The sequence below is a fragment of the Electrona antarctica genome, assembly GCF_951216825.1.
Source record: "Electrona antarctica genome assembly, chromosome: 14".
Taxonomy (NCBI): Eukaryota; Metazoa; Chordata; class Actinopteri; order Myctophiformes; family Myctophidae; genus Electrona; species Electrona antarctica.
In genome coordinates this window covers 35,248,544-35,260,607 of record NC_136795.1, presented here as the reverse complement: position 1 = coordinate 35,260,607, position 12,064 = coordinate 35,248,544, and the positions used below count along the sequence as shown (strand labels likewise).

Here is a 12,064-nt window from a genome sequence, read left to right as displayed (position 1 = left end):
GTCCTATCTCTGACTCTGTGTGTAAGCTACAGATAGGGTATAGAAATTAATCAGTGAAAAAGGTATTTGCATAAACAAAAAAACTGGAAAGTTTGCACTAGACTGGAGAGAACCACAGCCACCTGGTAGATGGCCTGTGCTATGGCACCATCTTGTGGTATGTTGTTCACTTGACATGTCTTAAATGCTTAGTTAGCAGCACTGTTCATTAACAAAAAATAGGGTCCATCATAAATTTCAAGGGTGAACTAAATAGTCCACAGCTGGGGATTTTCCACACACATCGATTTCCTGAGAAGTAGTATTCAAATACAGTACAGGAAATAAAATACAGTCACGTCGCTCAGAAATGTATTCAGAAATGTATTTGAAACACAATATCCTGTTATTATATTCACTGGCTCTGTGGTTGGATGTTTGTAGTACCCCTGCGGCTATCTGGGACCTGCAAGGTTCCTGGTTTAGTGTCGAAATGTTCTTGAGAAGAAATTAATGCCTTGCATAGTTGCCTCCAACCATCAGTGTGTGTGTATTGTATGTAAGGTACATTGTAAAGCGTTTTGGATAAGGGCAATTGAATGCAGACAATTTAGCCTAATGCATACCATTTGGGAATGCATACCAGTGGTTCTCAAAATGTAGAAATGTAGACCAGTGGTTCTCAAAGTGTGGTCAGGGGACCTCCAGGGGTCCTTGAGGGGGTTCTAGGGGTCACCAGCGAAATTAGTTATATGGCATCAAAATCAGTTTAACCACTTTCAATATTGGCTATTTTAAAATCTTGAAAATTTTAAAAACATTGAAACATTTAAAATACTAATCTGTGACCACGGCCAAATACCGGAATGCAGAACACTTACTAGAAATACAAACCATTTTCTATAAGTTCTAAAGTTGTATTAACACAGGCTCTCTACACATTTGAATACGGTTTTGATAAATGATGTTAACTATACATGCTAGGATACATCCAGACACAGTAGTATTTTAAATTGTACAGTCAGAGTTGCTATTTTGCATGTTTAGATGAAAACGAGCAATATTCTGAAGCCCAAAAGAAAGCTTGTTGTATTGTTTTGGTGTCAGTCCAGTGAGTCCACTAACCTCTAATGACATGTGTTCAGTTCATTAGGTAGGCCTACTATAAAATGTCCTACAAGATGTATTTACTATTATGGTTGCTGTAGCCTATAAACCAGCCTTTACTTGTACAAAGTAGGTATTCTGTTATAACGCTGATATTGCACCCAGGAGAATACTGTGTGAAAGCCCCAGTTTACTAGGCCGAACAGAACTTGATCCAGGCAGCAGCATCAGACCTCCCCTCCTTGAGGGGGTTTGAAGAGGAGGTGCAGCATGCATGCATGCCCCAGCTGCACCACACTAACTGGTGGAAAGAATTTCAACAAGTGGGTGGGAACTCCCAAGCTTTGGGGGCTTACCTAAGAGACAGATAGTTCTTATGACCAATAAGTATCAAGTAGTAGCTCTGTAGTAGCCAACCGGATAAAGATTTTGCCCTTCGCATCGCCCCTAGGAATTATATAGTATTATTGCAGAGAGGTTGAGCTGAGCTCTTGTGTTGTCACTTTGCACAAGGGGCAGCAGTGTACATGCTTTTGCATCACTGAAGTGAATAGTTAGCTCAGGTATTTTTTTGTTGTTGTGTGTGTGCGCGCTTTGCCTTACTATGTAGGCTATATTGTACGATATGCGCTCCATTAATAACAAGAACCACTCAGTTCAGCTTTTAGGTTCCGAAGAAGATGAGAGGAAATCATGGTAATCACAAAAGAAGGCTCTTAGCTGGCTAGCTAACGCTAACCCATCATTTTGGATAATCACCCGAAAATACTCTTGAAGTTAAAAGCCTGTTGTAAACTGAATCGCCGTACAAGAAGACTAAGAAGAGGTGAAAAATAAAGCACTCCTTCAAAACTCCAGTCCAGTCCCTTCTTTGCTGAAGTTGTAAAGAAAGAGTGGTCGGCAGACAGACAGTTGGGGGATGTCGGGCAGAAGTGGAGCGGGTCGGGGGGGCAACAACTGCTTACAGCCTCTTCGAGCTACTGTCCCCTTCCAGCTCCACAATAAAGCACTGCTCTGCAAAGATGCCAAGCCAGGTAAATATATACACCAAAACATAATCAAAACGTCTTTGTTTGTTCAATTCACGAATGTGCTTTTAAGTTGTTTTATTGTATTACTTTCGTTTGCTGTCACGTCTGATTTGCTGTTAGACGTCTGGTCGATAACAGTCTGAAACTCTCGATAACATGCAGTCTGAAACTCTGAATGATCTATTTCCCAAGGGCCAAGGCCTAGAAGATATTACTCCTTAGCCCCCCCAGAACCCCCACCCCCGCACAGGGGCTTGTCTGTTTACATGATCTAGTGTAGTCAGTGCATGTTGAAATGTTTTAAAACAAAGTTGTGGCAAGCTCAGTTGTCAACTTAACCCACTTGCATTTGTAAACATTTAAGGAGAAGTACTTACTTAACGCCACTAGAAAGACAGTTTGTGTGTAATTTGGATACTCAATCACCACTTTGCACTCTGACCTCCTGTGATCTCTGTTGCATGTGCCATGCCAGCAAAGCAGCAGGTTTAAAGGGCTCTTTGTTTTGTCCTGGTTGCCCTGTCATTCCCATGTGTCTGACTGTAACCATGAAACTCAAGTGTATATGCTATGGTGTTTATTTATACATCCTGGCTACCCTCTCGGAAGTGTGTGTGTGTGTGTGTGTGTGTGTGTGTGTGTGTGTGTGTGTGTGTGTGTGTGTGTGTGTGTGTGTGTGTGTGTGTGTGTGTGTGTGTGTGTGTGTGTGTGTGTGTGTGTGTGTGTGTGTGTGTGTGTGTGTGTGTGTGTGTGTGTGCGCGCGCGCGCTCACACAAGTTGGTCTGTCTGTGCCTGTGGGGGTGGGTTGGGGGCAGATATAGTGGCCTTTGGGAACTGTTGCCAGGCTTTTGCAGCAGCAAGTCTGCAGACAGATTTGCTTTAAGCTCAGCAACATGGCTCACACCTGTCAGAGATTACAAAGAGCCACCAACATACAGACACCTACTTCCACTGCAGGCCCTCAGGGGTAGCCTAAGGGGACAGCTATTTTTTACACAACTACCACTGCTGTTGCTTAGGCTTCTTAGCTGGTGTACACAGATACTTCAACTCTTTTTGAGGGGCGCTAGCCCCTCCTATGTCCAGCTTTGAGGGTATGTGACTGAACAACTTTTCCTGTTTTGTTGTTTTGTTTTGTGTTTTGTAACTGTTTGTTTTGTGTTTTGTTTTGTTTTCTTTTATTTTCCTTTTTTATTTTCTGTTAATTACCTTGTACTGTAATTACTTGTAATTACCTTGTACTGACTGTATACTGTGCGACTATACTTGTGGACCCTCTCGAAAACGAGATATTGTATCTCAAGGGGTATTCCAAATAAACAATTTCAATATACTGTAAACAAACATTGAAGACAAAAGTGTGTGTATACACAAACATTGAAGACAAAAGTGAGGACGCAAATTGTAAGAGCGCCCATCACTTCACATGATTTTTATTCAGATTTATTTTGATTGTCGTCGTAACCAACACGTTATTACATGAATGAGTTTGCCTGGGTGAGTTCATGGTCCTTACGCAGATACAAATTGTTTGGTGACTATACAGTTATATAATATCTGTTCAATATGTTTATTTATCTCTCCAGAAGCTGACAGGACCAAGTCTCGTCCTCCGAAACCAACGATCCGCCGGACCCTGTCCTTGGATGCGATTGTTGGACCATATCTTTTGGGACAGTGGCCCAAGGAGTCGGAGAGCCCAGCCGTTAACTGTGTCAATGACAAGGCAACACAGGTGGGCTCAGTTTGTCAGTTAAATCCCACAAATTTCTTTCTTGACCTTTTGCAGTCCCTATGCTATTTGCTGTTTTGTTCAAATGGCAATATCACTGACACCAACGGTGGCCGAACGGATTGCGGAGCGGTCTTGATACCGGAAGGTCGCCAGTTCGAATCAGCGGTCCGACACGTTAAAATTACCACCGCTGAAGTGCCCTTGAACAAGGCATTGAACCACTACGATGAAATGTGTTCTATGAGCAGGGCCTGGCTGGAAACAAGTTCTTGAGCCCAGATACCCTGGGTAAATATTTCATTTCATTTCACCTGACCTCAACTGATCCCTAGAAAAAAAATCACTATGAAATCAGGTAATTCAGTATAAAACAATTGTTCTACTTATTGCTTGTCTTAAAGATTTCTAAGCTACAGTATCTGAAATGGTCTATGCAGGTGTTTAGCGGTTCCAGTTTGACGCTTTGAGCAAAAGGCAGCGAACTGGAACTAGATGTTTTGTTCTTTAGAACCAAGCTCTGCTGCCTCCCCCCCAACTGTATCTACCCCTAACTAGTGCACAAAAGGCCCCGCTAACCTTCCCAGCTCTCAGCTACATCTTCATTCTCGACACAGTTTAACCCGAACAAACCCCTTTGCCTCCATTGTGGAGAACAGACTCCTCCTGACCTCATTATACAGACACCCCATCCCCCAGCACGCTCCAGATCCTTGCACACACACATGCACGCATACCCACGGCACACACACCACCGTCGCCCCTCCCAGCACTGAGCCTCCTGGCATAGTTTCTCTTCATTAAGTCTGTTGATGTAACTGATTATTGCCATTATATCCCTTCCTCAGATGGAACGCCACCTTTATTCTGTTATTCAGAAAACCTCATGCAAGTATAGGATAGAGGCATAGAGCATACAGCCATATGAAAGCGATGCTAAGACGGCAAGACTGATTATGATTTCACACATGGCACAACCATGCATCAAGCATGCACAGTTGTCTAGCTGATTGTCAGTGCTGGGTCGAGAGTCGAGACTGATGTATATGTTTTGCAATGTCCTGTTTATGGGCGATCTTTGTCACGAATCTCCAGATACAGTATGTCATGTAGTCCAATGTTAATTGTTATTCTTTATTGTCATTGTTCTATGCTGTTCTCATCATTACTGTTCTTATTGTCCTGCCAAGATATTGTATACATGACCCTTATACTTGGCAGTAGAGCTTTTCTGAGTTTTTCCAAATTTAAGATGACTTAACCTGGCTATATAAGATGAGTCTATGAATATTCATTTTGTTTTTCATATTGTTTTAATAGTTTCAAACATAAGGCAGAGCCAGTCGTTGAAACATTAGCTCTGCCACACTGAACGTTCTGTCACCTTATTGAGTCTGTCTTTTTATAGGTTCATGTCCCATGATCCCCCCCATGTTCATGTTTTGTGGAAGAGGGAGGGGGTTGGGCAGGGCTGGTTGTAACTCTACACCAACGTCACTCTCACTTATTTAGCCAGGCTGTCTGATTAGAAGCCCACTACAGGGTAGAAGATGGCGTCCTTGTTTTAGACTTAAATATACAATTCCCTCTTGTAGTGAGTTGTGTCATCAGCTTTTAGTAAGATGGTGTTTCTGACTGGTGAGGACATGAACCTATAAAAAGATGAGAAGAGAGATCTGAGGGCTGATACCCAGGGGACAGGTTGGATATTGGCCACAGAAGACGCCGAGGACATAGCCTAGCCATGCAATGGTGTGTGAGCGTTGCCGTGCTTTATTCTCGCTGAGATTGGCTCATGTGTGACACAGGCCTTGACATTGACTGGAACAGAACCCCTTGCATACAGTAGCGCTAAGGGTGTGCAGCAGTTGACTAGAAGTGTAGAGGAACTGGATTGCACTGCAGGGTCTGACTCTCGCTCAGCTCAGAACGAGGATGAGCCACCATTCAACCCCTTCCGCGCAACAGCCAGCAGCGCTCATTCCAGCGGCTGCCGTGAAAGGATCAAGAGTCAATGTCAAGAAGTCGGTATGAACATTCCTCCGTTAGGTGTGGCTTCTCAGCCCTCTCTTGAGAGAAACTAGGACGGTAATGATGCGATTGGCACAAAAGTGTGTGTGTGTGTGTGTGTGTGTGTGTGTGTGTGTGTGTGTGTGTGTGTGTGTGTGTGTGTGTGTGTGTGTGTGTGTGTGTGTGTGTGTGTGTGTGTGTGTGTGTGTGTGTGTGTGTGTGTGTGTGTGTGTGTGTGTGTGTGTGTGTGTGTGTGTGTGTGTGTGTGTGTGTGTGTGTGTGTGTGTGTGTGTGTGTGTGTGCGCGCGCGCGCGCAAGTTTGTTGAACGCTGATAGTTGCATGTGTTTTTATGGCGTTGCTGAGTGGCAGTCTGTGTTTTTTCTCGTTGCCTGCCTCTGCACAGCTGTTGGGAGGCAGGTGTGCAGAGACAGCTGTGGAAGAACACCACGTCTGTCCTACATTCAAAGTAGCTTTAGTGCTGTTTAGAGTTGACTGGGTTTCATTGACAAAATGTTTTTCTTCGCAACGGGGCCTCAAGAAAGTTAATCCTACCGATTGCCAGAATGATCACAAATGAAACTTACTCAAGCAGTTTCATACCTACTGGACCAAAGTCACCGAATGTTAAATACTTTGATTAGTCACTTCATATTAATGTTTTATACATAAAAATCTCACTGTAAAAATTGCATCTTTGGTTTCTCTAAAGACACCGAGCTCTTGGTCAGGGGAGACCCGGGGAAGAAGGACTGCTGGTGGACATAAACGCTCAGCGTCATGGGGAAATGCAGAACACTTGAAGGAGGCATGTACTTTTATTATTTTATATGTATATATCGTACACACAGATTTGACGGTGCAAACACTGTGCTCCCCACCGGTGATTTCTCATCCTGTTTCAACCCCTTCTTTACCACTATCCTTTAAAAAAAACTGCTCCTGACCAACTTTTCACTCTACTGTGGCCTCAGGTAGCCAAGCTGAGACACCAGTTGCAGAAGCGCTCCAGACATGCCCCCCCTCCAATGGGGTTGGATCGTCCCTCCCACCCCCTACCTGGAAACCAGGCGGCAGGAACCACTCAGGTATGCAACCCACAATTAGGTATGGGCAATTAACCAAAATATATCAAAACCAATATTTAGAACCAATAACCGACTTATAGCCAAATTATTGAGAAGCAAATTTTCTTCTTTATTATATAGCAACGAATGAGCACAACGTTTTTTTAATGTTTATATACGACTATGATTAGTACCACTTAAAGGGATATTTCACTTTCAAAACAAATTTGGGTAATTTTATCGTCTAGTTTTTAAGTTGCTTTATTCAGTATTTAAATATTTGATATTAATTTTTATCAGACACGCCCGTCGCCCCCTTATTATTACACAGTACAAACACATTGTAACTTCAAACTTGATAGATTAAGATTAATCGAAAACACCCGTCCTTGGATCTGGTGAGTGACTCGTACTGCCCTCATACGTGATGGGGCTGTGCGTTTTTTCTATTACTTTTTTCATTTATTTTTTAATGTTTTGGGGAAAATGAAACAAATAAAATTCAATAAAAGTGAGAGTCTGAAAGCGATTGCACTTTAGAACACCTCTGACCTGGTCTAAAGTCTGGTACAATCCCTTGTAGATCACCAACTGTATTGTTTGGAACCCACGTACACTGCTTCCATACGAATTCAATGCAACACTTGACGTTCAACATGGTTCAACATTTGCTGGGCTGGGGAGGCACCAAAATGTAAATTTGTGGTCCGAAACGGAAGATTTCTTTTTCAAGCAATTGATTTTAGCCTTTATTTATCATTGTTGTCTCCATGAAGAAAATGTCCCGCAGTGTCTTTAGCCTGGCTAATAAGCCTGTGCGACAGTGTGATATGAGGCTTATTAGCCAGGCTACAGTGTCTTCACTTACAATAGCAGTTTATTAGGCTACAACGTTTCGGTCTGCACACCCTTCATCAGTCAGCCTGATTTGTAGCCTAATAAACTACTCTTGTAAGTGAAGACTGTGTGCGGGACCATGTTTTTGCTCCTGTCCATCCATCCGTGTCTGTGAGCAGCTAATCTTCGGCACCTTTGAACCAATTGGCATGAAATGTTGCACCCACACTCCCAATAGGCCAAAGAACCTCTGCCCCACATTTTTCAAATTAGCCTCATGGTGGTGCTATAACAGGGCGGTTAACAATTGCTGTTGCTAAGCGGAGTTCATAGAAAGAGCTGGCAGAAGCTAGCAACAGGGCTATAAAAAACAGCAGTGCTTTTCTTAGGAACTGGTGTCAACTGTCACTATCATGTGCCATGATATCACAATTTGACAATTTGAAACTAACATACCACATGGAACAAGCGCAGCCAGAACATAATCACTGACAAGACCATGTGTATTCCCAACTGATCTTTTATTTACAGCTCCCTCACCACCATGTCAATACATTTGATTACATTGTCTATTCACAGCGTTGACCATATATTGTATATAATCATAGGCCCTTTCCCACTAATGGCTTTATCTTAGATCTGTTTACATTTTTTCCAAAGTAATTAAAATGTTGATAATTAATTCAAATCTACTTTTTTTCTTTTTTGGCTAGAAACATGACAGTAGCAACAAAAGTTGACTTTGTACTATTGCTTTAGTCCTATTTATTTTTTTCCCACAGACATTGCCCCTGATTCCCCTGAACAGACTGGCCTCGCGGCTCAGACGTAGCGTTGAAGGTCTGAACCTCGAGCTGGAGGAGGTGTTTGTGTCTGAGAAGCCTGATGAGAATGAGGTTAGAGCTGGGAGCTACTCTTTCAACCCTCTTTCACAACTTGCAGAACGCAAACTACTGTGTATCACATTTGGCGATCCTTTCTTTTGTAATCTTAATAGAGGGGTATGCGTGTGACCTCATTATCATACCTGGAAGTTATGTGGGAACGCCTACTGAGTGGCAAAAAAACGACTTTCTGGCCTTGACAGCCCATACATCCAAACAGAAAAGTCCTATCTGATTGCATTAAATGACATTAAACTACGTTAAACTCACTGCCACTCGATTTGTCAATCAATCCCATTTATCCTGGATGTTTCAGATTTTGGATGTCCCAGATGGCCACAGGGCCCCTGTTCCTGCCCAACGATGTAGCAGTGGATCCCAGAGTGACCCATCGCCGGCCCCCATGGATCCCCCCCTCCTCTCTCCATCTCAGTCTCCATGTGCCTTGGAGGACCTCTCCCTTCTGTCTCCATCACCGTCCCCACGTCCAGCGCCTTTGTCTCCTTGTCCCATGGGCGGGCCAGGTTAGAGGACACAACTGTTTGTTTTGTTTGATTGTGTGATGGATGCTTAAATGGGACTTTAAGTTGGGTTAAGATAGAAACGTTATATTTTTTTCTTCACAAAAGTCATGTTTAGTTTGTCCCTTTTTGTGCAGAGCTGGTGGATTGTGAGACGCTGTGCTCTTCGGTTTCACCATCACCTCCTCCAGTAGCTCTCCTTCCCTCTCTGTTGCAAGCCTCCTCTGCTTCCCCACGTCCCAACAAGAGCTACTGCTTCCAGAGAGAGCCACCAGAGGGCTGTGAGCGAGTTTGTGTTTGTGAAGAGGCAATGTAAGTAAATACTGTATATTGATAAACAACTTGGTGAACATTTTGATGTTTCTGTCATGATCAGAGTAATCGAATACCTCTCTCTACCTGCAGGTCTCCATGCAAGGCGGAGTCTTCCATCCAGCCATCTTGCCCTGACCCTAAAAAGGTTAACTTTACCCCTTATGGGGGCTCAGCTTTTTGCCCTGTCAATTTGCTGAAGCCCCTTTTACCTTCTATGGACCTTCTCTTCCGTGGCCTGTCAGTCTCTCCTGTCACGGGCTGTCCAGGTCAAGCTTCTCCTACCAGACAGCTGGGCATGCAGTAGGAGGACATCTGAGTACAGAACCATCTGGACTAAACAGCACTGTAAACAACACCTGGAAATGCCCTTGGTGATGGAGAATAATTATTATTTTCCGCTCAGGATTGTCGATGGATTCTCATTGTCATGGATACTGGATACTCATTGTCATCTTGTCCATTACGACTGTAAAGTCATGTTCATTCAGATAAAAAAAACAGCAATTGAAACAGAACATATGACGACTTCTATTGTTATACTTCACTGGTTGATGTTAAGAAAGGTTCGGTTTGATCGATCTTAATGATTATTTACTTACCAGAGACATGGACTCAATGCTGATATTGGTTCCATCAGCACTTGAATTGTTGCTATGTATGCGTCATGACCTAGGCTAGCTCTATATTATGGAAATCACAAAATTAGTGATTTTTGTTTGTTTTTTATACAGATACTCAATATTTTACATTAATGATCTTTGATACATTTGAATAGCATTTTTACTCTGCCTTTCATTATGCTGCAGAGGCACAGCTATCTGCTAGTGAAGTTTTGTTTATAACTAGAGTGGAGTTGGGCACTGGCCTACTTGGAACGATACAAGTTGCCCTACCCAGTCATTATGTCTGTGTCCCTTTTATGCCCATACATGGAGTTCTTTGTCTGGCATGCCCAAATATGGAGTCTATGCAGATCATGATGTCAGAACAGGCCAGCTCCAGATATGGATATATAGGGGTGATCAGGTGCAGAGCCATAGAGTAAGACAGAGTTACGCAAACTCCTTTCACTTCATGGGGCCAGTCCAATGGCGGCTCTTCTACATAGACTTCTATTGAATGGGGACAACCGGAAGTTTACGGAATGCATTGGAGTCTATGGGCTCGCGCGAGTACAGCCCGTTCATGGGCTGTTTTCTGCCCCCTCAATATCGCAACTCTTCTATTAGATGGCTCTGATCAGGTGCAGAGCCCGGGCAGAGGCCTTTTGTCTCGGTTCTGGACAACCGCGGGTCGACACCGGGCACTGCACTCCCTGTGGGGGTGTGGAACGTGTGTGTCAACTTTGAAGTCGGTGGGGCGAATGGTTCCCGAGTTACGTGGATTACAGCCGTACACGCGTACAGACAGAGACTTGGTGCATTTATAGATGGCTGTCTGCCATTAACACCTTGACATTAAGTTTAGATTAAACTCACAAGTCAGTCTAAACACTCAATGGAGACCGAGGACAATCTACCAGCTGCTTTTGTTGTTGGCTAAAACCGTGTGGAAGCTGTGATGGAGCTAAATAAAATAAAAAATGCATTACAGAACCAATCCAATGTCTTTAGGGTGGCCCTGGCCTTAATATTGATGTGGTGACTGATGGTTTCCAAAGCAGTGGGCTTAGCTTTGTTATGGGCTGTTCCACCAAATACATTGCATTTAGAATCAGTAGGTGGAGATCTCTGATCGTCTGGCAACACAAGACTGAAGTTTAGATGGACAACTTTCCAACATAGTTTTATAGAAACAAACATCACCAATGAATGAATGACATAAATACTCAGTGGATTTGTTATTGCATTTTTTTTTTTTAGATAAAATATTGGCAAGATATATTTTCTGTTTTCATAGGACTTGTATTTTGTGGTGTTTTTGTATATTATATTAATTTCTAAGAAGATATTTTAAGGAAAAGGGACACTGACAATGCTATTTTTGTACTCGAGTATAAGATAGGCAGATCTTTTCATGATAATACAATCTTATTAATATTATATGATGTTTTCATTTACATTGTCATGTTTACATTTCCATGATGTATTATTTACAAACGGGATGATACAAAAATAAAAGCTAGTATTTCTCAATCCAGGCTGACACAAAAATGTTCTCACTTGACAAAAATTGAGTATTTCAGGATGTAATGATGTTATGACATGATTATCAGACATTCCAAACATAACTACCTAAATACCACATAACAATTGAAGCTAATTCCATGATCCTAGTAGTGGGATTGGCATATACGACACCAGTGAGTCTGTTCATTCTATTCTTTGATCCAGTTGTTCTTGTTTTATTTTTCTGCCCAGTTTAGTCACCCCACCTATCAGCCTGTTTCTATCAGACCGGTTTCTATGCAATGTTAAAAAATGAAATGCGGCTTATATGTTGCCATTATTTGCATTTTGTAGTGGTTGGTTGGGTCTGATGTATTTGTGTAATTCTTTTCGTCTATGAGTGAATGTGGTTTAAATGTCTTTGACTTTAAGGAAAATAAAACTTAAACGGAAATGGAAATCGATGCCGCTTTCT

At 42.6% G+C, this 12,064-nt stretch overlaps 1 protein-coding gene across 3 annotated transcripts; it reads left to right on the top strand.

The window, feature by feature from the left end:
- Positions 1–1,500: 1,500 nt before the first annotated feature.
- On the top strand, positions 1,501–12,043 carry fam117aa (family with sequence similarity 117 member Aa). Of its 3 annotated transcripts, none has more exons than XM_079519363.1 (8): positions 1,501–2,120; positions 3,704–3,852; positions 6,570–6,669; positions 6,836–6,945; positions 8,544–8,657; positions 8,962–9,169; positions 9,304–9,478; positions 9,572–12,043. In XM_079519363.1, the coding sequence occupies exons 1-8, from the start codon at positions 2,006–2,008 to the stop codon at positions 9,783–9,785; spliced, it is 1,185 nt and encodes a 394-aa protein (XP_079375489.1). In that variant the 5' UTR covers positions 1,501–2,005; the 3' UTR covers positions 9,786–12,043. The 3 variants fall into 3 exon arrangements, with proteins under 3 accessions (XP_079375489.1, XP_079375488.1, XP_079375490.1); XM_079519362.1 differs by having other exon boundaries at positions 1,503–2,120; positions 6,570–6,665; positions 6,832–6,945; XM_079519364.1 differs by lacking the exons at positions 1,501–2,120; positions 3,704–3,852 and adding an exon at positions 5,367–5,877 and having other exon boundaries at positions 6,570–6,665; positions 6,832–6,945.
- Positions 12,044–12,064: the final 21 nt, after the last annotated feature.

Excerpts from the sequence above, each read along its gene's own strand:
- fam117aa (XM_079519363.1), top strand. The coding sequence starts at position 2,006 with ATGTCGGGCAGAAGTGGAGCGGGTCGGGGGGGCAACAACTGCTTACAG. Across the intron at positions 8,658-8,961 it reads AGAAGCCTGATGAGAATGAG|ATTTTGGATGTCCCAGATGG; the intron begins GTTAGAGCTGGG and ends TGGATGTTTCAG. Across the intron at positions 9,170-9,303 it reads TTGTCCCATGGGCGGGCCAG|AGCTGGTGGATTGTGAGACG; the intron begins GTTAGAGGACAC and ends CTTTTTGTGCAG.